The sequence below is a fragment of the Oryzias latipes genome, chromosome 7 (assembly GCF_002234675.1).
Source record: "Oryzias latipes chromosome 7, ASM223467v1".
NCBI classification, from domain to species: Eukaryota; Metazoa; Chordata; class Actinopteri; order Beloniformes; family Adrianichthyidae; genus Oryzias; species Oryzias latipes.
In genome coordinates, this window is record NC_019865.2 from 14,526,566 (window position 1) to 14,551,526 (window position 24,961).

A 24,961-nucleotide genomic window follows, 5' to 3' on the forward strand; every position below is an offset into this window, starting at 1 on the left:
TTTTTGTCTCACTCGCTGCACATTGTTTAACACGACAGTTGAGGCCATTCTGTTCTTCTTCCTGCTGGGATAAATTAAACACCGGCCGTTACTAATCTAAACATATTCCATCTTATCAATTTTTTTGTACCCTCCTTCTCCGGGTTATTTTTTTGTCCTCTCAAAATTATGGAAGCTTTCTTCTTTTTTAAAACTGTTTACAGTACGATTCAATGAGGTTCATTGTGTCTATAAATTATACAAAAAAATAAACGGTTCATACTGGACAATATAACTTAATACTTCCCCAATGTTTTGCTCTGTAAAGGTTTGTGGATAAAGTAAGTAGGAAGAAAAACGATCCCAGCCTCTTTGGAGTTCTTTGCTTGTGTTGTTTTTTTCTTTGTTTTTACTTTTTAAGTAGCACAAAAAATACAATGAAGAATTCGGCACAAAAAACATGAAGAAAAATTAGCACAAAAACCAAAATACTACAACAAAAAACACCCGTTTTATTTATTTATTTATTTTACAGAATATAATGTGCTTCCGTACATAATGTCTTATCCATGGTTTCCTCTTATATCTGCCAGAAGCAGGCCAACAAAGCAAAACTTCTCTGAGATTTTTTCAACAAGAATGACACAGAAAAGTTGGTATTTAGCAAAACGTTGATACTGTAAGGCTGCTCTGTCTTTTTGGCAGCTCGGGCACCTCAACGATGAGTTCTGAACTCGATGTCATGTTGTGGGTATGATAAATCATGAAATTCAGGGTTGGCTCTCCCAGGTAAAAAAAGAAGGGGAAAAAAGAAGCTGGGGACCAGCTTTCATCAGGGGACCGTTAAAATGTCCTTTATCGCAAAGTCAGAAAGGACGGCACAGATGTTTCCTGTACAAATTTGTAAGGATCAACCGCTTGGGTTTAAAGCCAATTCAGATAATTATTTAAAAAATCTGTTTATTTGTTTATTTGATCTTTTTGAGTGAAGTTGAAAGGAAATAAAGCTGTAGTTGTGTTGCTTTGAGCAGTAACTTGTATTGAGCTCATAAAAACCAGCTGTTCTGTGTCTCTGTTGTCCTTTCTCGAAGAACCATGAGTTTGTGGATGAGCAGTATTATCAGCAGAGCTACCTGGAGGGGGGGCTGCAAAACTATCCCCAGCGGAGCCCCTCCCTGTCCAGCCAAGACGGTGTGACAGGGACGTGCTGCAGCCGCCGAAACAAGAAGCACAACACACCTTTACGGAACGCCAGTGGCCCAGCACACATGCAGCCTTTGACTCACACGCAGACACACAACCGCGGCCTGCAGGAGCTCAGCACCATCCACATCCAGCCTCTTAGCACCAGGTAACTGTAGAGGACAAAGAGATTCAGAATGTATTCATGCCCTCTGAAGAAAGAAAAAAAACTTTTCTTCAGAATAGTTTTAATAATAATAATAATTCCTTCAGAACGTTTTTTTTCTTCCAACTGAAAAGGCTGCCAGTGGCAGTAGTCTAAATTGGGGAAATTCTTAGTTTCCATGAGTGAATGCAGGAATATCAAACAAACTTGCATTCCATGTTTCTTTTTAACCCTTGTGCTATCTTAGATGACCCCACCCTTGAATTGACGTGCTCTCCTTACCATGACAAAAGTGGATAAAGGTGGAAAGATTTCATGTCATCCATGGACACCAGTGAGAATAACAAATCATTGAAGAAAAAAGGTTCAGCGCACTGTCTAGTGGGTCTAGATGTTAATGTTAAATGTTAAAGTGCCTAGGATAGCACAAGGGTTAAAGCACTACATTACTGTCTGATGGATAAATATTAAATTAGATTGTTAACTTTTACTTTTATGACAGTAACAGATGAGACTATTTCAGTCTCAACAAACTGATCAAACTGGCCAATAAACCTCCCACAGTCCAGAAAAATGCTTCATAGGTTAATTGGTTACTCGAAATTGTCCCTAGGTGTCTGTGTGTGTATGTGTACGTGTTTGTGTGTGAGTGTGTGTGTGTGTGTGTGTGGGTGTGTGTGCCCTGCAACAGGCTGGTGACCTGTCCAGTACTCCACCTTTACCCAACAGCAGAAAGGCTCCAGCAACTCTTTGACCCTGCAAGGGATTTAGCAGGTTGAGAAAATGGATGGATCATCTTGACTCAAACTTTTTATTTATTTTTTTAGATTTATAATGCATTTCAATCGATGTAAACAAATAAGAAAAAAAAAACGTTATTTTTAAAAAATATATAATGAATAGAGATCTTTTTTGCAAGTATTTTATATTAGTTTTTTAAAAATACTGTTCCGTTTTGTAAATACCAATTTGATTGTTTTATAATTAATATCATGATTTTGTCATTTATTTTTAAACAAATTGATAGATATTAGCTTTGTTATACAGTAATAAACATTACAAAATATAACTTTAAACCACATTTGAAGGCATGACTTTGACTAAGTACATAAAAAAGACTCTCCTAGTATGAAGAGGCAGAAATCACTTAAAGCAGACGTTTAAAATGCTGCTAAAGAAACTTTGTTGTCTTCTAGAAGCTAAAGTCCAGAATTCTTTTGTGTATGAGTGCATCATTGGAGCACTGAAAAGGAATGATAGATTATGCTAAAAACACATAAATAAACTTGGAAGACTATAGTAAATGATAATCAAGACTAAATAAAATGTTCTCCTGTAGAGCAAATTTCAAATTAACACATCTGTCAAATGGGATGTGTGTTGAATGGCAGCTTGAGGCCATAGGAGTCCATCTGGTCCAGGATGTTTGGCATCATTATTTCACAACGGGTTTTGGAACTCAATCAGTAAAATCTGAAAATAACATCAAAAAAAGTTTCAGTAAATCTCAAAAGATAGTCACCAATGAGAATATAAAAAGGAACAAAAAGGAAATTTTCTTTTTCTTTTATGATTACAATGCTGCTACTGTAACGCACAAATTTCCCACGTGTGAGATCAATAAAGTACTTCTGATTCTTATTCTGAAATGAAAGTGACGTTACCATCGATTGGTGAAAAGTTATTACATAGAATGAGTAAAAGAGAAAGAAAAAAAAGTATCAAAAATTGAATCTCTTTTGTATAAATGATCTAACACTTTCCAGATTTGAAGAAAATCTGCCACTAAGAAAGTCCCATTGACTTTTTCTCAACCCCAGCTGGTCTGGGACTAAACAAAATTCCCCTGAAGCTCTTTTCATCTTTTGGCAAAAACCTTTCTCTAGGATTATCCTAATCCAAGGTTTTCTGACATTTTTCCTGCAGTCGCTCCAGTTTGAACATGCGCATAGATGAGCCAGCCTCTCTGAACTGCCAGAGCAGCCAGATCACCACAGCAATCATCAGCATTCCCACACCGCCAGTGACAACTCCTGAGGGCGACGCCCACCTGCCCACTGGCCCGAGTCATCAAAACGTTGTGAAAGTGTCTGCACTTTGAGGACTGGAGTGCCGGGGTCCACACTGAAAGACAGATTAAGACTAATTGAGACACAAGAGGACTGATGGAGAAGGCACTCAGAGACCTGGACAAGCCTAAGCGGAGCCTGCCCCCTAATGGACATGTGCTGTAACAACATTGACTCCCTGTACATACTAGGGGGGGTGGCTGTTAGGATCTTCATGTTAGTTTGGGATAAGTGTGCACAGTGTGTGAGTGAGACAGTAGAGCAAAAGAGAAGTTAGTCTTTAAATCCTGGAAGCAAGTGTGTGTGCTTCCAATTGTGACGGGTGATTCCCCAAATAACTCATGAGTCACTGTGCAAAAAAAAAACACCTTTTTAATGATTCCTGCTTCACTTTACCAGGAAGAAGGGAACATAAGGAAAACTCAAAGGGAAAGAATAAAAGCTAATCTTTTGAAAAATCTTCACCCTGCCCTTTTATTTGGTAACATTTTTGCCCACTTTATTTTTTAGACAAATTTACCGCCAGTCCATCTAATATAATTTCAGCTAAGTCACTGAGTGTCTCTGTGATGACATTAAGGATTTGGGACTGAGTGTATTTGCATCTTTATTAGTAGTTTCTAAAAGGAGGTGCATTTGTGTGTGTGTGTGTGTGTGTGTGTGCGTTTGTCAGCCGATTGAAAACATGTTTCAATTCTTTCTCTATGGCTTAGAATATTTGCCTAGCTGCCACTTTGAGGGGTTCATCGCACATGTTTCTGTCCAAAATTCTCAGCTACAAGGCTTGTAAACAATATGTGCCTCTTTTGCCAGCCTATTAAAAAAATATATTTGTTTTCATAGACATACCATTTTTTTCTCCCTCTTTTCCCTTTTCAACCCCCCTCTGACCTCAGATGACTCAGTATATTTTTAACAAAGGAATGGAACATTTAAAAAAAAAGTCAGTTTAAATCTCAATGTCCACAATAAAAAGCACAAGGCATTTGCTGAGAATTTCTGACACAAATCTGCCCTGAGCCTGTGATCTTTGTGAATATTGTTAATAGAATATTTTGTAATATTTGACCATCGTTTGGCAGAACCAGTGAAGCCGTCCTCTTGTTATAACTCTCCTCTCTGCACCCTTCTTGTTGTTGTCCTGTTGTATCCTAACCTTCTGTGTATACAACAGTATGCTTTCAGTAGTCTTTATGGCTGTCAGTGTTTTATCTTCCAAACTCAGCGAACGTTTTTCAGAGTTGTTGGGTATGTGTACTCTGTGTGGTAAGGAAACTTGGTGTTTGTACTTTCTGTCCTCCTTGTTGTTTCAGGGGATTTTATTTTATTAATTTTTTTTAAATTATTCTTTACTTTCTCTTCTGGAGACTTAAAAAGCAAGGTTTGTTGTTGAGGTGACCACAAGGACTCAAAGGACACTGGATCCGTGGATCACCAAAAAAAAACAACAACAAAACCCACCGGTCTGACTGTCCCTCCTAACCACGAAACGAGAAGCACCTATCACCAAAGTCGACCTTTGTTAGAACTACTGACTAAGAACTGGTGGACATTTTTAGTCCAAACTGCTGCCGCTCGTATGGACCTGTAACATCTAATCATTTTGAGGTTGTCTTTAAATTGATAATTGATTTATAGAAACAGGAAAGAACGGTTAAGTGGGAGCAGACCAACAACTGTTAACACCTTGGAAGTAATCTATTCCAGGAGTGTACACAGAAACAGAGTGTGAGTATAACTATCACTGAGCATACTGTTCTGAAATGCTAAGGCTCCTGCCTCACTCCACGTGGATCCTGTGAGTAACAAGCTAAAGCCAAAACTACTATACAAAATCGGGGGGGGGGGGGTTTATCTCCAATCTCCATAGTAGTGACCTAGTACTGTCGTTGGTACTGTACACAGTGACGATTGCCTTCATCCCCTTAGGTGTTTGGTCAAACTGTGGTCTAATTTTAATCAAGTATAAAAAGAAAAACGCACAGGCAGACAAAGCTCAGTGTATTTTAAAAGTAAGGTTAACCCTTGTGCTATCTTAGATGACCCCACCCTTGCATTGACGTGTTCTCCCTACCATGACAAAGGTGGATAAAGGTGGAAAGACTTCATGTAATCCATGGACACCAGTGAGGTTCACAAATCATTGAAGAAAAAAAGTTCAGCGCACTGTCTAGTGGGTCTAGATGACCCAACTCCCAATGTTAAAGTGACTAGGATAGCACAATGGTTACAGACATTGTTTCTCCACAGCATAAAGTCTGAGACGTAGAATCCAAAAGAATGCCACACATGATGTCTAAGAAGTCAGGCTCTGCACATTTTGTTCCTGAGAATGATTAAATGTGTCTTGTTTCTTGCTTCACTACAGATTTCTTCACTTTCAGATGACTAGGTTTTCCAGTGTCAAAAGACTGTATTTTTATTTCTTAACAAATACAGATCTGTGGTTGTGTTTGTCTCTTTCTCTGTTACGAAGTTTCCTTTGTCTTCTCTTGGCACTCACTCGGTTTTCCTCTCACTCTTTGCCTTCCTGTGCCACCTGTCACTGTTGAGACTTCTGCTGTGCGTATCTTTGTCAGGTGTTGGATATTATTTATGACTTTGTCTTGTGTCCCGACTGTGAATCGCCTGATAAAACTCCTATATCTGCCATAAATTCCTTCTGTGCTTTGCCTCTGTATCTCCGCCTACCTCTATGTGTCCAGGAGTGGCAACAAAGAGATAAAGGCTTTCAAAAAAACGTTTCTTTATTTACCATAAAAATGTTCCATGTCAGAACTTTTAGAAGTTTTGGTCCAGAGTGATGGTATTTCTTGTCAACAATGTTATTGTCTGACTTGGACATTTTGTGAAAGAAGGTTACTTGGGCAAATTAAATGAAATGTCCAAAAAGGACCCACTTTATGACACTTTATGTCTCATAAAATCAGATAAACTGTAGAAAAAACAAAACTAGGACAATCTAAACCAGGGATCTGCAACCTTTAACACTGTCTTGGTTCAGTTTCTTACCAGTTTCTTACCTGGCCTTTCATCTTTTAGTAGCTTTTGATAATGTAAAATAATTCAATTATTTTCTTTTTGTATATAACTATTTCATTTTACTTTTAACAGCAGAACATACAATTGCCTTTCAAAATAAAATACATCATGTGTCAAATGGATCCTTCTGCAGATTTACAGGATTTAAAATGCAAGAAAGTCAAACATGGTGTTTTTTGTCATGACTTTGGTGCGTCTCTCTTTTTTTTCTTCTTTTACTATTATATGTCAACATTGGTGAAGAATCCAATTATAAAATAAAATTATATACTTTAAGGACTGAACAGCAACTATACTTCTGCAGCAGATGATAAGAATATGGACTTTGAGCATATTCTAATAATTAAACACAGCTAAGATTTATAAACTATAATAAACTAACCAAAACTACAAACCAATTATTTAATTAATTTGTTAACATTTTTCATCAAAGCCAAAGAGCCACAATGGAAGGAAGTTTACATGTGGCTCTGGAACCTCAGGTTGCAGACCCCTGATCTAGACGAAAACCTTTATTTTGAAGTTTTCAAATTAATGTAAAACAGGCCCTTGGATGCAAAATGCAACATAAACATTTTAACATATTAAAAGAAGACCAAACGTTTTACTTTTTTAATACTTTTTGTTCTGCATCTTCAAGCCAAATTACTTGTGTAAATACAAGAAGAGATCACTCAGGAAAAGTGCAATTGAGATGTTTTATTATATACATGACAAAGTCAATAGAAAACAACTTCAGCTTTACAAAAATTCCTGCTGAACAGACAAAAAGCTCTGTTCCAAACAAACCTCATCATTACTGCTGCTTCAGTGCTTCATGAGTTCTTCCATGTAAACTGCATTCATGCGATAAGCTGCCATCCAGCTGTGAGCCACATTGTAGTAGCTCTGATAGCCCTGCTGCTGAAAATGAGGCATAGAGTTATAGTAATCACTCCAAGCTTTGCAATAGGCTCCCCAGTATGCCTCAGAGCTGCACTCATCCTCCGTGGCCATGCAGTCCTCTTCATCTCTTTTCCGATTCCCTTTCATCTTGTCCTTTTTCCCCTCTTTCTTCACTTCTTCCCGGCGAGTCTTTGTTGGAGCAGTCCAGCTGGTGCTTCTTGCAGAATCCCTGCTTTTGGGGTGAGGCAAAGTTCTCCCACTTGAGCAGCCCATCTGTGGGGGTTTCTGCACAGGGGGTGGAGTTTCCAACAGAGGTTTAGTGACCGTGTTACATTCAACTTTCCCCTCAGCTTGATTAGACTCTGCTGGTTCATCCTCCATGTCTGACTGGGAGCAGGAGGAAACAGAAGCTGACCTCTGAGGGCAATAACTAGATTTCAACTCTTCACTGTATTTTGATAAACTTTGAGTTCCATCTTCATGGAGCATGACAGACTCCCTCTGCACATCGCTACCGTCTCGGCCTCCGTACTCTCTTATTACCTCAACGGATCTCCCCAACCCTGTGGTGATGAAGGTGTGAAAGTCCCGCTCAGCCTCCTGAAAAGTCATAAACTTCAACCTGCAGTTCTTGAATGAACTCAGAGGAGGGATCTTGGGGAGAGCATCCTGCTGCTCCTTTCGAGTCGGTGCTACTTTGGGTTTCTGTGTTAGCACAGCGCTCCCTGCATTTTCTTCAGCATAAAGCTCTTTCTTGGGTGCTTGACGGATCTTGTCAGCCTTAATTTGACTCTTCTGCTGCCGAGCTTGATCCTTCCTCTGATCAGACGCAGGGACTGCACTCTTTGATGTCCTCTTTTTTTCGGTTTTGGATGACAGCAAGCATGCGGGCACTGGGATGGAAGCATCTGCACAGACATCCCAGTCACAGGACTCATCCATCAGCCCAGGCTCCAACACCACTAAAACAACAGTGTCATTAGACGGCAAGGCATTTTCATGTCAAAAAGTCAAAAATGTCAGCAGGACTCACATGGCAGAGCATGCAAACTAAGACCACATTTCTGAGCGATGGCCATCATCTTGTTTTCTTCTTCACCATGGCAACAGTAGGTCACAGCCAGCCCATGAGTGCCTAGTAACCAAACAGAGAAATCACAAAGAAAGCTCTCCTTTCTGTAGAACTAAATTGAAATGGAGTAAAAGTCGTGATGATACATTGATACACCCCTTTCACACCAATCAACAAATTAGATCGATTTGGTTACACTAAAAACTTCAGAGTTCCAATACGTTCCCTTCAAATCTGAATATAAATGAATGCAAAAAAAAAAGCACAGAATTCTAAAAAATTCAGATGGACATTTTGACCTGAAGGTATTTGAGTGAGAGTTAAGCTGATGAGGAAACATCTGCAGCAAAAAGCTGCTGGTTCCTGAAAACCTGAACAGATGAAGGATTCTGCAACAAAGACGCAACACTCCTCCACTAATAATCCATCCAGACTTCCTCAATGATTCACAAAGATTGCTCCATGTTGTTGGAGGCGTACCAAAGCGCCCAGCCCGTCCGATCCTGTGCATGTAAGTTTCCCAATCCTGCGGCACGTCCAGGTTTATAACCAGGTTTACTTTCTCAGCATCGATTCCTCTGGACGTCTGTCAAAGGGAAGCAAACAGGAAGCAGCACCAACATTATTAAGGACAGGAAACCAGATATTTTACATTTCTGCTTTCGTTCTTGTTTAAATAAGGCTGTGGTTGATGAAATATAAAAAGGTCAGAATCCCTCCTTGTAAAAACAAAATAAAAATAAAAATAAAAAAAGTAAAAGTAATAACAGCAAAGCCGTTCTCTCACCAGGTCAGTGGAGATGAGCACTCTGCACTGGTATTGCTTCAGTTTTGACATGGCTTCCAGTCTCTGATCCTGACTGAGTCCACCTGTGCAGATTAACACGCACCACCTATAACCGCACATGAAACTTTACCTTTGCCATAAAAAAAAAAAATTAAAAAAACCACAAAGCTTCAAAAACTGTCATGGTCCCACCTAAATTATGGTTGTTAAAAATATTCAAATTAGCAAATGAAAACATGTACATGTAACTTATTTCTTAAAACTGATTCTATTGCTGCTCATTACAATGATTTTACAGTTGCTGCCTCACCTGATATGCAGACAGCAGGTAAGCCTTTGGAGGACACGATGTCTGCCAGGTGCTGCGCCCTGCCGCAAAAAAAAACCCCCAGCCCATTTCAGCAAGAAATCCATTCTCTCCGCGCTTGGTGAAACAATTAATCGACAGCAGCAGCTGCGGAGCGAAGGTTAACACGGAGAGCGCACCTACCGTGTGTGCAGGTTGGAAAACACTAAAGCTTGGTTGAATGGAATTTTACTGAACAGTTCCAGTAAATGCTGCACTTTCTCCTCAAAAATCTTGTGAGGAAGAGGATGGGAAGGCACCAGCTTGTAAAACTGCTTCAGACCTGCCAGGGGAACAAAAAACAGCATATGTGAGATACAGGTCAGGGATCAGGTTTGACACCAAAGAACGCTCAATCCTGAAAAGCGTTTCAATGAAAATATATTTTGTTAAATCAACTCAAAAGCTTTTTTATTTTTTAAAAAGACGACATCAGTGCTTTAAAAAGATCTACAACTGTAGTTTTTTAGCGCTGGATAATCAAATAAAACCAAAACAAAAGGAAAGAAGTTTGTCAGGAAATGAAAGGTGTGCTGATTGAACTTTTTCTAAAGTGGACCTCACCTTTCAGCCCCATGTCTTTAGGATTGAGTCGAACAAAAGTAGGCTCGTTCATGTAGCGGGTAAGGTGTTGAGCCAGGGATTCTGGGTATGTGGCAGAAAGTGCCAGCATCTGTTTGTTGACGGGCAGAGCTGAGAAGATCCAGCTTAAGAAAGAGTAAACAATGTCCTGCTTCATTTTTATTTCAATTTGAACACAACATGTGAAGGGGAAAACACAAGAAAGGAACTATAATGCAACAGCAGTTGTGTCCTTGTTACTTGATTTGCTCCTGGAAGCTCCCCTCCTCCAGCAGTTTGTCAGCTTCATCCAGAACAAACAGTCGGATGCTGGCAGTGGACAGCATGCCCAGCTCGATCAGCTGTTTGATGCGACCTAAGGGGACAACGGGAGCATCCTCGTCATCAGATACCAAACTAAAAAATTACGTGAGCGGTTTATGGGATGTCCAGTGGGCTCTTACCAGGTGACCCCACAGCTATATGACACTTCTTCAGGTGGGATTTGTCTTGGCTCACAGGCCTGCCCCCGATGAAAACGTGGCACTCCAGGCCCTCCATGGCACAGCCGATGGCCATGACCACTGAGTGGATCTGCACCGCTATTTCCCGCGTGGGAGCCAAAACAAGAACCTGCAGGAGAACCCAAGCTGTTTATGGGCAAAATGCGATGGACTATAAAAGTTGAGATTTTTGGTTTAAATCGACATTTCTTAAATACTGTAAGATCTATAAAAATTGGGAAATTTGAGACTAGATTCAAACATTACATTTTATATTCCCTTTAATATATTACCAAATTCTTTTGGAAAGACAGATGGTTAACCTAATTTAATTGGAACTTCCAAAACCAATGAGCTTTCTATAATAAAATTTTACTGTGGACACTAAAGCTTTTGTTCATAAATGCATGATGCAAAACAACATGGGAACACTGACTCACTGACTCACCTGAGTGGCAGAGTTCTCCAGGATCAGAGAGTCCAGAGCGATGGTGCAGAACACGCATGTCTTTCCTGTGCCAGACTTGGCTTGTACGATTAAATCTGAAACAAGACATCTAGAGTAAGACCTACTTCAAAAATGAGATCGATAACAGTCATCAAAAAACAAAACAAGTGAAGTGCCAACCGAGTCCACATCGGCCGAGCGGGATCGCCTTGAGTTGTATCGGCGAAGGTTTCTGGAAACCAGCAGCGGACAGTCCGTCCAGAACGGGCTGCGATAACAACAGAGAGCTGAAGTCGATGCCCTCCGACAGGAGCACGTCCTCGGTCCGATTTCGCGTTTCGATGTCATGGCCTGCTTTTCTCACAGAGGAAGCCATGTTTCTTTCCGCTGTTTTTTTTCCACGCTGCTTATCAGAACTGAAAGCCCCAGGTAGCAGTGACCTCAAATTGCAATGTCTGCCACCTACTGGCGTGGAGGGCAATTGCTTACTCAGAGTTGCAACCAAGGGGATGGGCAGTGGAATTGCAATTTAATTTGTTACTATGACAACAGATGTAGTTTTGATCTTGCGGCAAGCTAGACAGACAGCAGGGGCTGGCTGAGGAACAGATGCCTCCCTGGTCATTCAGCCGCCTCTGGAGCAGGGGTTTCTGGGAGATTTTAAACCTCCCTCCTTGCCTGGTGATTGGTGGAATGTGAACCCCCTCAACCAGCTCTGCAGGAGGCAGCAGCAAAAAGGAAGCTGGAAAACTGTCTGTCGTTGAACATTGTCAATGCATAGTAATCTGTCATTGTAATATTTATTTTGTAATACATGTAACATCCCCTGGCATTCTTGTTGTTATGAATATTGTTCTTTTCATGCATATTTGTTTTATTTGTTTTGAATAATAGAGTTAAAGAAAAGCAAAAAGGAAGCTGGACGTAAGCAGGAGGTGAAAAATTACACGCAGCATTCACACAAGACAAGAACACACAAAAATACACACAAGACCAGGGTTGGTAACATGCACAGATCCGTATTGAAACTTTCCATAATTATAAAAAACACTTTAAAGAGAAAAACTCAATAAAAAATGAAAATGTAATGAAATTTTGTTTTTAACATTGAAAATGCTCTTAAACAGCTAGGAAATTACTGAACTCTAAAAAATACATACTTACGCTTTATCAAGTTTTTTTTTAATTATTCCTGACACTACATTTGTGTCACCTATATTTGTTTAACATCACACATTTAGATTATAGATTTTTATAGATTTTAGTTCAAATTTACATCTAACCTGGAGGGTTTTAGCCATCTTTTGAGACCTTCAAAATATACATGTAATCTCCATACATTTCCTGGGTGATTTTGTTAATTACAAATTTGAATCGATTAAAGCAGGGGTGTCAAACTCATTTTGGTTCGGGGGCCACATTCAACCCGTCTGATCTCAAGTGGGCCGGACCAGTAGCGTGAAGGCAAAATAACAGCTTTATTCTTGTTTTTTTACCCAATTGGAAAACATTCATTCATTCATTTTCTATGAATTTTGAGGCTGCCAGAGCCTATCCCGGCCACTTGTGGGCAAAGGCAGGGGGGACACCCTGAACAAGTCGCCAGTTTGTTGCAGGGTAGAATGTCCTCACTCACACACCCATTCACTCCCGCACTCACACCTAGGGTCAATTTAGAGTTGCCAATTAACCTATGAAGCATGTTTTTGGATGGTGGGAGGAAGCCGGAGACCCCGGAGAGAACCCACGCATGCACGGGGAGAACATGCAAACTCCACACAGAAAGGTCCCCCATTGATGTTCTGTTTTTCATGTCCCCCAGCTGGGACTTGAACCAGGGGGATTCTTGCTGTGAGGCAAGAGCGCTAACCACTGCGCCACCGTGCAGCCCAATTGGAAAACATGCCTCAACCAACATGGTAGCCTAATCAATTCTTATTACACATTCATTCACAGAGGCCAATGGATCTTAAAATAAAATGAATTTCACTTTTTAAAAAAAAGAAAAAGAAAAAATAATTATTTTATAAAAATATTGGTTTGTTCAATTTTATACAGACTGAATATTTTAAATCTGACACTGAAGCAATTCTGATAATAAATTCAAGAGGGGCTACAGAAAAAATGAAACATCTAAACAACTTAAATGTAAACATCCAAACTACGACAAAATTACACTAAATTAAACTTGCAAACATTTGTGAACATAAGAGTTTGGAGTCAACCTCCTTTTTCTCCTGAAACTTCACCAGACCGTCAATATCAGGATTCAAATCCTGTGCAGAAACAAATTTACTGTCATTCAAGTGAGCAAAACACAATGAAATGTCCAAGAATCTTTTCCTGGTTTCTGCCTGAATTTTGTGGCAACACCTGCCTTCTTCCTGACCTTTGATGGAGCACCATCAGTGACCAAAATTACTTCATGTGATCAGTTCACTCCAACATTGTCCAGCACAGTAATTAGAGAGCTGACTATGTCATGAGTTGTTGTTGTGTCCATCAACTCCAGAAACTCCACTGTGACTGTCTCTTCAACACCTCTAATAAATATGCACAGCTCTACATATCTGTGATGTTGGTGCTTTCATCAATAGTGACTGAAAATACAACAAATGACTGGATTCCTTCATGTGGCTGCCCATGTTTCCTCAGAGATGTTGGATCTGGAGTCGTAATTCTTGACAGACTCATGTTTAAGGTCGACTGTTTTTTGGGAACAAGAGTTCTGCAGCCTTCAGCATTTTTCAAGAAGTTCAAAATCAGAAAATGGTTTGGATGTTTGCTCCAACTTGTCTGCAATAAGGTAGCTAGGTTTCACTGCTCCATCACTGACGTCACGGCTGCAGTAAATCCAGATGGTTATTTATCGGTCCAGCTAATAGTTGGTAAATCTTTTTTTTTTCTTAACTGCAAATGGTGAAATTTTTCTTTGTGGAGATTCTCATAGTGGTGCTGAATGTTGTATTCTTGGAGAACCTGTTCAGGACATACCAAGCTTGCAGGTTTGCATTCAGCTACGTGAACAAATTAAAACGCTTTCCATTTCCCTGGAAAGCTCAGGACCACTACAACCTTTTTTTTTCTTTTTGACAACATTTTGGTCATTAGGGTGTCACTACTGATCATCCTTCAGTGATGAAGCTCACAGGGAACCAAACTACTGCCTACCCAGACACACCGCTGTTAAGTTTCGCTTTTGGCACATGCAGAGTTATGTTGTTTCAACTGTTGAGCTTTTCCTTTGCTCCCCCTAGTGGCGGAATTGCGCATTTCGGTTATTTCTTTAAAAAATCATAACTTGCCACAGGAATGGACTAGAAACTTGGTTTCTTTTTTAAACATCCATGTGATTTTTACTCTTCATGTGTGGGCCGGACTAAACCACCAGGCGGACCGGATACGGCCCGCGGGCCGTATGTTTGACACCCCTGGAAGGAAACTTTTTTTAACCTAGGAAATGTTTTTTTTAAAAGGTAACAACTCAAGTTTACATATTTTAACACCTTTTTTCCCCCCAATAAATCTTAAATGACACATTTAAAAAATGTAAAGTGGTATAGCATCAGAAAAGATTATATCATCCTTTAATAATAAAGTTAAAAATAATTCCACAACACACACAATGATCTACTGTTATGTTTATTAGGTGTTCACATCACCTCTGACCCTCATGGTCTGTCTTCAAACATGGCATACACTCCTCACACACCAACAGGTTTTTCTCATATTTATCTCAACGTTATGGCTTTCTGCAACTTAAAAAAAAAGTTTTTGCAACATGAGAAATCAATGCAACCTCTCTAGATCCTGCATGCAAAACAGGAAGGAAAAAAAAGAATCAATAGTTTTGAAGTCTCTGTTTGATCAATCAATTACATCCATTGTGCTAAATGAACACAAATGCAATCAGACTTATTCTATTTCCATGGCTTTTTTATTGATTACAGAAATATTGCTGACTCTTAGTAAAGAAACAGGAAAAAGGAAAACCAGAATGTGAATAGCTGTATCAAACCTGTACACTTTATAATTATTTATATATTTATATATATTTACAGAGTGGAGGGGTCGTCATCTATGTACATGCTACATACCGTCACACTCTAGAAAACAAAAAAGTAGTTATTCTAAAGAACGTTGGTGTTATTTCAATCTTTGTGAACTTATTGGAGAGAAAAACGCGAGAAATGAGCCGAGCTCTGTGCCTGAGGTAAGAGAAAAGCCGATCTACACTCGCAAGCTGTACATCTTTACACGTCAGCAGGTTGGTGTGTGAACACACTTGTGTGCTTTTTACATCCCATAGGAGAAATCGGTTCCTCACAGTTGGGGAAGCCACATTTTACGACAGTAGAAAGAAACAAAATGTGTCTAAAACTCAGACGCCTTATACTCCAATCAGAAAATACCAAACCGTCTCTGATCTTTTTGTCAAAGTTGAGACAGGTTTTATTATTTAAGGTAATTGTTTCTTGCCCGCACCCCAGTGCTGCCTGGCAGCTGGATGTCATTGTCTGTGGACATTTTTGGTACAGTTTTCAAGTGATCATGTGTATCTGGGAGTGAAATCCTAAAATATTATGTGCCATGCAAGACTTTATGGAGGTATTCATTTCTCCTGCAGCAGCTATTTCACAGACCAATCTCAGATCATGTCAAATACACAAACATGCCTAAAGAGATGACAGGTAGGGTCGTTTCGGGACATCTTGGTCAAATTAACTAAACAATGGACAACGCCAAAGACTCACAGGTTGATGCCAATAAATGTTCTTTACAAATTATGGGAGGGGGGGGGGAGGGGGTCAACGCACACAAGACCATCTGCATCTCAGAGAACCAACAAAACAACACAAGCAATAAGTCCTGAGCTCAAGGAATGTGCAACATGTGCCCAGCCAGTCACCCTCCCTGTGCAGACTGAGAACAGCATCCTGGAAATATCATTGCTTTTGACAAAGCAAAACGTAATCATATATACATATTTTGTTTTCGAAAATAAAAAAAAATAAAAAAAGGACACCGGAGATCAAGGGGTTTTCTATATGTAATGGAGAGGTAAAATCAGGTGCAAAGAGACAAGGTACACCAGCTAACAAGTTAAGACAACATCTCAGTCAGGCAAAGGAGGAGAGGGGTGAACAGGTGAGGCCTTGCACACGTCCTTTGCCTCTCGCTCCTTCACCAGTCCTCTTCTTATGTACGGAATGACGGCATCCTGAAGAAGTGTCGTCCACTGTACTTAAGTGAGGAGCAGGTGTTACATCGTCTGCTGCTGGTTTGACAACAGCAGTGTTCATTGCAAAGCGGTGAAGTAGTGCAGCACGTTGTAACAGTCTTTTTCTGTGTTTTCAAAAGGATTTTCCTCTTCACTCGTGTATTTCTTTCTCCTGACTGACGAGCTTCCAGAACGATGACCACCTTGACCTCTGCTAAGGTGCAACAGTTCATCTTTGTAAACTCCAAGGATTTTCACACTTATTCTCCAAGTGTGAATGAGTGTTTAAGATACATGATGCTTAAAACGAAAACAAAAAAAAGACAAAAGCAAAACAAAAAGGATGGAAAGACAGATCCTGTTTATAATAAAAGGTTAAGAGGTTAGGCAAACTTTTAGTGCTGAGGTGTAAATACTACGGGATTCAGTTGTTAAGAAACAGAAGCAGTTCTATAGCTCAGTCTATTTAAGCACAACAATAAAAAAACACAGAAGAGAGTGATGGGGGGAACCTATTTCCCTCCATGCCTTTGGCTTGTGTTCGGCTCCTCCTTCTTTACAGCTCACTGATACAGTAAAATATACTTCAAAACCAAGTCAGCTCCCATCCTAGTGCTGCCCTCCTCTGGGCAGCAGTAGCAGCAGCAGCAGCAAGGAGACTCATTCTCCCACTTTTCTTCCGGCACTCTGAACAACCTCATTTCCGATTCATGTTCAGGGTGGAGCAGAGTCCTTGATCCTTAAGGTTTACGTTTGTGTGGTTTTCGGTTTGATTTGCCTTTTTCACAGGTGTGTGTATTTTTAAGTGGCAGGATGTGCTTCAGTATTCCCGTTTGTGTGTGTGCGTGTGCGCATTTGTGTGTGTGTGGCAGGGTCAGTGAATCCGTGGCTTCTCCATGTTTCGCTGTCTTCCTCTCATCGCTCCTGCTGGCACTAAAACAGCACACTCTGCCTCCTGCTCTTTCCCTGGGCTGAGAAGGACACACACAGGAGAGAAAGTCACACTTAGAAATAATTTTGGACAAATAAAATCTTATCAAGAAGCTAGAAAAGTCACTTCATGCCACAAACCCAACCGAAACACAACAAACCAGGTCACACTATGTACATTTAGAGCTGCAAGATAAATTCAATCATTTATACTAGAGTATATTCCATAAGTGACTGAACCTTTCCTAAATTTAAAATAAAGTAAAAAATCTAAAATATGTAACAAGAATAGATTCTAAAATATTGTCCTTTATCTGGAGCTAAAATATATAAGACTTGTAATTCCTTCCCAGCTTAACCCAAAAACAACAAGATAACACACTTATGTAGGAAGTAAAAATCTCAACCGGTGTGACCATGTCGGCTTTTACAATCACATACTGTATGTCTGTGCATATCTGTTTGTGAGGGTGTGTTCATACTTTACAAACATTGTAACACACAGAACTAAAGCTGCACAGCACTCAACCATGCTAATGAAAAGCAACTAGGCAAACTCATGCGTCACAAACCCCTTACTTACAGCCTTGTGACAACACTACATCTCTCGCTGAAAAAACCTAAACAGGACTGAAAGCAAGAAGAGTCCAATGACTCCTGGTGCTCACACTCATTGCTTTCAAAATGAAAAACAGAAATGTGCCTAAGCTGAACCCTGGAATGGAAGTTGCTCACATTTTTAGATGTGTGAGTTTAACCAATTCTAAATTTAAGAACATTTGAACTGGTGAAATACAAAAGAGGAGGAGGAGGAGGAGGAATGTGATGAGATTCAGTGAAGTTTAGCACGTTTCAATGCAACACATATGCTGAGGTGGTGAGAAAAAAAATGACAAGAAAAGCAGAGCAAACAGTGAAAAGAAAAGAAAAGAAAAGCTGGAAAGACAGTATTTACCAGAATGGCAGGGGCCACTCAGCCAGTGGAAGTGGAGGAGAGATTGTGACTCTGAGCCCTGGGATTGGTAGTCTCTCTCTGGAAGTACTGCGAGGGTGCGGAGCCTAGCTTATGGGCCATCGCTTTTTAAGGTCATGGGAAAAGGGGGAGGATGGGAGGATTGAGGTGTGACAGAGAAGGAAGATGCAGGTACACAAGCGAGATTGGAGAAAGAATCAGAGAAAAGATTACCAGAGGACAAGAAGGGAGGAAGAGCACCAAAGAGGAGCGCCAGTTTAGAAGAATATGACAAAGAGGTAATGAAATAAGAAAAGGAGACACACATAACCACACTGGGACTATGATACAAGGCAGCAACACTGAAATAAATCAAAGCAGATGCTGGAGACACAAGCGATATACAGAGTGTGTGTTGACAAAGGCTCTGACAAGAATGACATTTTCTAGTTTCTTTAGTACAGTAAAGAAAAAACTTTAAAAAATATGTATTACAAAAAAACTTAACAAAAAGTCGTAAAGGTGTTTTATTTCTTGTTGGGAACTTATCCTGACTTTGTCATAAACTGTTCTTTCTGTAGGCCTATAAAGTTTTATTTTGTGCTGCTGGCTGAGTGACAAATGCGAGATAGATTTGCTCGCTGTACACCATATGATGCATGGACACATAAATAAATTCCAACCAAAAAAAAAGAAAAATCTGCATCAATGCACACAGGGAAACTGTTTCTTGTTTCAGATGCAATATGGAAGTTGTTGTCTCTTTTAGTGGTTAAAGTCACAGCACCTTACATAAAAATACCTGACGTTTTGTATGACATAGTTTCTGCAGAGCGGCAGGAGTTCATCAGAAATTCATCTCTAAAGCGGGACCCGCCCCCTTTCCCCTTCTCGTTGCTGAGCGGAGCAGAGTTTGTGGTCTGTCCAGCGTATTTTTAGTCACAAATTCCTTTTTCTTGCTCCTTGTTCACAACTATTTAAATAAATACAGTATTTACAAAATGCTATTTTAGTCTTAATTTTCTTTATACATGTCTGCCATCATCAGAAAAATCCCACAAGAACATGTTAAAAACACCAAAGACATCATTTTTTTGTCTGGGTCTTTAAAGTTACAGCATCTTGAATCAATCCAAACATGCCACATTTACAGCTAATATTTAGTGTTTTATAGACTTTTCACAGCCATTAATGATTTTTTACAATAGATCCATGCTTTACAGCACTTAAAATAACATGATCAGGTAAATGAAAAGGTTTTGGTTCCATTACTTCATTTATTGAAAATTCTCTTTGCAAGAAAAATAAAATTGTTTTCTTATTAACTAAGCTCATGTTAATGCTTAGCCAAGAAAGTAGTGATTAAAACTGAGTCACAAATTTCCTTCTAGCCAAAAAATAAAGCTGCAGTGCTCTGAATTTTAATAGGAACTTAGCGTTTGAAAAATACATGAAAAAAAAAAGAAATGGGGAATTTACTTTAACCTAAAAAAGTTTACTTAGTGACTTTGCAGATCTGTCAGTGGGTTATTAGAGTTAATGTTTAAGAAAACTTGAGCCTAAAATATAAAACTGTTCACAAGGTGTTCTAAAAGTAAAGAGAGCTGCAGAAGTATTTGGTTCCAGCAGGAAGTAAACAGAGCAAAAGGCCAAAGGTTAAGCATCAAAGGTTAGACTGTGTGTTCTGAGTGTGAGGCAGTTTGCTTTGTAGGCAATAAAACTCTGAGTTTTCATAGCTTAATCCGCCCGGTTACAGAGCATCATTTGTATAGCGACCACACAGTGCCACGAGAGATCACGGAAAAACCGACACTCAGAAGAAGAGAGTGAAGAGGAGGCAGACAGGGAACAGCATAAAGCTTAGTGTTCCTTAGCTTAGTTTGTCAAATACTTTCCTTCTTTTTGATCATGGGAGGACTTACTTGATTCTGGATGGACCGAGGATCTCTTCCCAGGATCCTTCTGAAGCTGAATGCCTTTTACAGAGAAGATGGAAGCAGCTTCAAAACAGAAAAATGGAAATAAGGGCGATTAATTAGAGGCAGTGCGTATGCAGAGTGAACATTCGGATCAGTTGATGTGTGCTTACTGTCAGGCAGTGTTTGCACCTGCTCCCCTAGACTCCTGAAATACGAGTGTTTGAGAGCGTCCTCAGCTGATACTCGCTTCTTTGCATCAAACTGCAGACATGCCGACAGCAACGTTAATGTTTCATGCAGTGAAATCTCACGCAGGTTTTTGTCAGCAATAAACAACTATGTACTCCACCTGAAGGAGCTTTGACAGCAAATCGTGGCCGTCACTGTCTATTCTGTAACAAAAAAAAGGAGTGTTTGCTGAAGTTCTTACCACTTCAATATTTTAGAAATAACATGCCACCCATGCGCATCAATCTCTCCATACCTTGGTGCGTGATTGACAAGGGGTTCAGCGCGGTACAAGGGAAAATTGTAGGTCTTGAACTCTTCACTGGTGGGCATGCCAGGCCAAGTCTTTTCTGTGGGAGTGCCTGTTATAAAGAAAAAAGAGTGAATCAGTCCACAGTTGTGTGTAGTGTGTAGTGTTCAGAGGCGAACACACATAAAATCAGGAATGATATACAGGACTAGAGTGGATTCTGCATGAGTCCCACCGAGGACGCGGAATATGAGGTGAAGCTCATCCTCCACAGTTGATCCGGGGAAGAGAGGCCTGCCTGTGATCATCTCATAGAATATACAGCCCACACCCCTGGACAAAGAAAAGAGGCAATGAAGGCAGTGATTAGGAAAAAATAAGTGGTATAAGAAAGAAATTGACACAACATTAGCCAACAATAGGATATATTTGTCATTGTGGAGTAAAAAATGCTAATCTGAACTTTTTTTCAAATGAAATCATTAGAATTACTATCTTAAATGTACACAGAATAAAGAGGTTTACTACAACTGACCAAAAAAACAAGAGAGGTACGTAATGTACATAAGTGATTCTTTCTTATGCTCCTGATTCACAACAATTTCAATTAAGAAATACTCTGAAATGCAATTTTAAGACTCATTTTCTTCTTTTTATATGTCATTTGTCATCAAAAAATGCCACAACAAAATGTTAAAAACACCAAAAACACAATTTCCATTGGAGTGGGTCTTTCAAATTTTTCCCCAAGGAAATCACAACTAGTTATTTAAATCTAGCCTGGTATAACAAACCAAAAAGTCCAATCAGAAAAAAACTAAACTGGCCTGTTAAAGATGGTCTAGTACAATGCTGCAGTGCCGAAAGCCAATGGGATGTTGACTAAAGTCTGCTGTTAGTTGTTTTTAGGCAAAATATGCTCACCACATATCAATAGGAGTAGAGTACTCAGTGGAGCCCAGCAACACATCTGGAGGACGATACCATAACGTCACAACCTCGTTGGAGTAGGTTTTTGTCGGAACGGATTTAGCCCGAGCCAAGCCTGAATTCCAGCAGGAAGGAAAACCAATGTGTTAGGGAAATAAATCATATTCATCATGACTTTGAAATATTTACTTTAATTTTAATTAAACTACATTATATTCTTCAATTAATATCTTGTGTGAGAAAATGTGATTAAATATCAGCTCATCCCTTTTAATCAAAGAAAAACCCCAGAGTGCCTAGGGAATGTATGGCATCTTTACCAAACATACCAACAGGGGGCAGTATTGGGTGGCTAGTTACATAAAACTAAAAAGGTATGTGGATCCAACAAACTGCTTCAGATTAAAAAATAATTAGCAGGGATTTCAAAACCTCAGTTTGTTTATTCACATATATTTTTGCTGATAACAAATGGATTACCAGGTGATTAAATCTGGCATGGTGTCAAAAACACAAACAATTTGTCCACAAATGACTAAGAAATATAAATAAGTGCAAGTGATTTACCAAAGTCTGCCAGTTTAAGTTCTCCTTTTTCACTGATAAGCAAGTTCTGGGGTTTGAGGTCTCTGTGGAGGACCTTTCTTCTGTGGCAGTATGCCAGACCTCTTAGAAGCTGATACAAAAAGATCTGAAAGAGAAAAAAATGACAAATACTTAGTAAAAAAAAGACAAAAAAATTCAAAGTACGAGTACATTTTTGAGTATTTTTTAACAGCTAAAACATTTCCGATCTACCTTTACATTATTAACACTCATGATATTCCCACAGTCATCCATATACTGCTTGAGATCCTTTTCCTGGTAAAGAAACAAGGTATCACAGATGAAGGCATAGTCCAGACATAACATCAATAAATATTCTAGTTATACATACCAGGTACTCAAACACTAGAGTCAGGCACTTGTCAGTGTGGATGATGTCATGCAACGTGACAATATTGGCGTGTTTTAAATCTTTGAGCAGAGACACTGTAAGACAAAACCCATAATTAGAGATAATCTATGAAAAAGATAGCAGAAGCATAAGATTCTATACAATTTTCCATAACGTCTAATAAATAACTACCTATAAATGCCAATTTAGGATTGTCAGTGGTGGTTCAGTACCTTCTCGGATGGCTGTGCAGGGTGCTCCCTCCTCATGCTCCAGGCGAATCTCTTTCAAAGCTACTAAATTATCTGTTAATTTACTTCGGCCTTTAAACACCGTAGCGTAGGTGCCCTGCACACATGGAGAACAGGTCACCGATGCATTTTTAATACAAAATGATGGAAACCTTCATCATTGCTGATCTCACCTCCCCTAGCTTGTCCAGTTTGATGTAAGTTTCGAGTTTCCCAAAGCCAATTTCCGACTACAGAAGATAAAAGAGTAAGGAAGAAAAAGAAAATGACAAATAGTTATTGTCATGACTCATTTTGGAGTCCGATTGGAATTGTTGACAGCGCAGCCTGGTTAAGTCAAGTGTAGTACACAGATTTAAAGTAAGGATCTCTCCAAAACACAGTGTTGCTACAGCTGTAGGAGTGTGAACCGCCAGGTCTCATGCCATCAGTGTGTGCACACGTGTGTGTGCCCGTATTTGAACTCAGTTCCCCCACTCTCTGACAATCTGTGCAAACGTTTGTCAATAAATCAATTTATGCTCACACTAAGGTAAATTATAAGCGCACTAATCTCAGGTAAATGTTGGTGTGAGGTATCTGTTGACACATACAGTATGTGGCAAATGTAGGGATAAGTGTAAGTAATGATTACTTTTTTAGGTTAAGTGTGCATGTAAATTTTTTTCAAAAACGCTGCATCCAGTAAATGCAGATGGATGACGATTAATTAACCCATTGAGACCAAAAGTCTCCTCAAAACCTGTAAACAGGCCTGATCAATTTGCATCAGATTTTCAAGGTTTAAGTATACACAGAAAACCATTGGAACGGTACTGCACCTGTTTCATTATCTTTTAATCATTTAGTTCAATTCTACAGTCAGCTGCCACAGGAAGTCATTGTGACAAGAATAAATGCTGAATCAATCCAAGCCCCAACTAAAATGCAGCAGGTTTACCTGTATAATTTATGCATTTCCTGGGTTTTAAGCTATGAATTATAAATGATTATAGCTAAGTCAAGCTGAGATATCCACAGGCCCCTTTTCCCCGTATCCCCTGCTTGTTACCTGTCTTCATTTATATTTTCTACCTCTATTTAAGACTCTTTAACTATGCTTCAGTTGTGTTCATCTCTCTATAGCCTGTTATCTCCCTGGACTTTGCGGTAACCCTTCCCTTCATGGCTCTTGAAAGGATGTCATGCATGTGGGTCTGTGTGTGTGTGTGTGTGTGTGGGGGGGGGGGGGGGGCCGCATCCAAGTGACCAAGTTAGCTGTTGAAGCATGTGATCTCTTTAAAGGCATCCCTGAAAACTAGCATCAGAGCGAGCTTGGATATGAGATGATGCAAAACAACACACTGAGGTAAGTCGGTGTGTACGCCTGAGCAAACTCTTACTTGGGTGTCGCAACTGTGTAAATATAGTGCTAGAGGATTCGAGAGAAAAAAAACTGCTGAGAATAATCACAGAGGTAAGCATGTGCAGAGTATGTGCGAAGAACAAAATAGAATGGAGAAACATAGATGTGCACTCTGAATCTTAAAGTGCTGCTTTTGTCTCTTGGTTCTCTTACAGTGACTGTCAGAGGTGTTGCTGAGCTGTGCTGCTCTTTTAGCACAAAGCTGGTCTCACGAGCAAACAAACCCTCACACACATTTAAAATTAAAACTGAACATTATGGCCACCTCCCCTCTCCTCATCCAACTCTTTAAAATAATTGTGAGGCCTCCTACGCACTTAAAGTGTCTTTAAAACAAAGAAAGACAAAAATAAGAGGCATTTGCTATTAAAAGCTGGTCACAGAGATCTCAGGGAACAATTTGCTCCTGTTTGTCTATGTGTGAGTGTTCAGGTTTGTCTGTTCTCACGCACTTGTGTATATATGTTTGATGGCAACGGGTTCATATCATTCTCAACGCTCCAGTGAGCTTACTCAGCAAAACTAGGTCAAAGCAAGTTTTAGAGACAAAAATAAAACAACGCAAAGCCACAGCAAAGAACCTGAAGATGTTGTTTAGCTTGATAACCACAAGAATTGAAGAGAAAGATAAGACTCCAGTAATGTATGAACAAAGATGTCTGCAGCTAAGATTTAAGATATAATAGGACGGACAGTTTGTTACTAAAAGTTATGATTATTTAGATTTCAGACTGAAACTATTAGGTAAGAGAAAGAAATTGAAAACATTTTGACATATAGCCAAACAAAAGCAAAGAAAACGAGAGCAAATCCTTGTATTGATATAGTCTATCTGCTCTTTGAATTCAGACGAAAGTAACTTTATGTCTACTAGAAATGAATGGAAGTGAAAATTATG

General features: G+C 39.5%; 3 protein-coding genes across 10 annotated transcripts in view; 1 reads left to right on the forward strand and 2 right to left on the reverse strand.

Moving 5' to 3' along the window:
* The window catches only part of LOC101159502 (potassium voltage-gated channel subfamily D member 3), a 133,842-nt gene extending 128,382 nt beyond the window's left edge, over positions 1-5,460 (forward strand). For both annotated transcript variants that reach the window (XM_011477174.3, XM_011477172.3), the window contains 2 exons: positions 1,071-1,330; positions 3,254-5,460. In XM_011477174.3, the coding sequence (XP_011475476.1) occupies positions 1,071-1,330; positions 3,254-3,428 (435 nt within the window). In that variant the 3' untranslated portion in view covers positions 3,429-5,460. The remainder of the gene's footprint in view (positions 1-1,070; positions 1,331-3,253) is intronic.
* A 1,662-nt stretch (positions 5,461-7,122) lies between these two features.
* Positions 7,123-11,469, reverse strand: ddx20 (DEAD-box helicase 20). The gene is made up of 11 exons (XM_004070745.4): positions 11,221-11,469; positions 11,041-11,135; positions 10,554-10,722; positions 10,351-10,465; positions 10,093-10,235; positions 9,673-9,811; positions 9,493-9,551; positions 9,183-9,265; positions 8,876-8,981; positions 8,357-8,458; positions 7,123-8,285 (listed from the first exon to the last, which is right to left on the reverse strand). Exons 1-11 carry the CDS (start codon positions 11,414-11,416, stop codon positions 7,246-7,248), a joined length of 2,247 nt encoding a protein of 748 aa, XP_004070793.1. The 5' UTR covers positions 11,417-11,469; the 3' UTR covers positions 7,123-7,245.
* A 3,194-nt stretch (positions 11,470-14,663) lies between these two features.
* Positions 14,664-24,961, reverse strand: part of LOC101161555 (cyclin-dependent kinase 17) — a 39,845-nt gene continuing 29,547 nt past the window's right edge. For 5 of the 7 annotated variants that reach the window (XM_011477175.3, XM_020704706.2, XM_011477180.3 and 2 more), the window contains 13 exons: positions 22,832-22,888; positions 22,641-22,755; positions 22,408-22,502; positions 22,269-22,331; positions 22,038-22,161; positions 21,465-21,585; positions 20,776-20,873; positions 20,547-20,652; positions 20,412-20,454; positions 20,233-20,323; positions 20,066-20,143; positions 18,147-18,268; positions 14,664-17,232 (listed from right to left, as the gene is read on the reverse strand). In XM_011477175.3, coding sequence (XP_011475477.1) covers positions 18,165-18,268; positions 20,066-20,143; positions 20,233-20,323; positions 20,412-20,454; positions 20,547-20,652; positions 20,776-20,873; positions 21,465-21,585; positions 22,038-22,161; positions 22,269-22,331; positions 22,408-22,502; positions 22,641-22,755; positions 22,832-22,888 — 1,095 coding nt within the window. In that variant the 3' untranslated portion in view covers positions 14,664-17,232; positions 18,147-18,164. Of the gene's footprint in view, positions 17,233-17,774; positions 17,822-18,146; positions 18,269-20,065; positions 20,144-20,232; positions 20,324-20,411; positions 20,455-20,546; positions 20,653-20,775; positions 20,874-21,464; positions 21,586-22,037; positions 22,162-22,268; positions 22,332-22,407; positions 22,503-22,640; positions 22,756-22,831; positions 22,889-24,961 lie in introns of all 7 variants that reach the window. The other 2 variants (XR_002290545.2, XM_011477177.3) reach the window with 2 other exon arrangements.

Coding starts and splice junctions, on each gene's coding strand:
- ddx20 (XM_004070745.4), bottom strand. CDS start 11,416: ATGGCTTCCTCTGTGAGAAAAGCAGGCCATGACATCGAAACGCGAAAT. Junction 10,723..11,040: donor TGGAGAACTCTGCCACTCAG/GTGAGTCAGTGA, acceptor GTTCTCCTGCAG/GTTCTTGTTTTGGCTCCCAC. Junction 8,286..8,356: donor TAGTTTGCATGCTCTGCCAT/GTGAGTCCTGCT, acceptor CTGTTGTTTTAG/TGGTGTTGGAGCCTGGGCTG.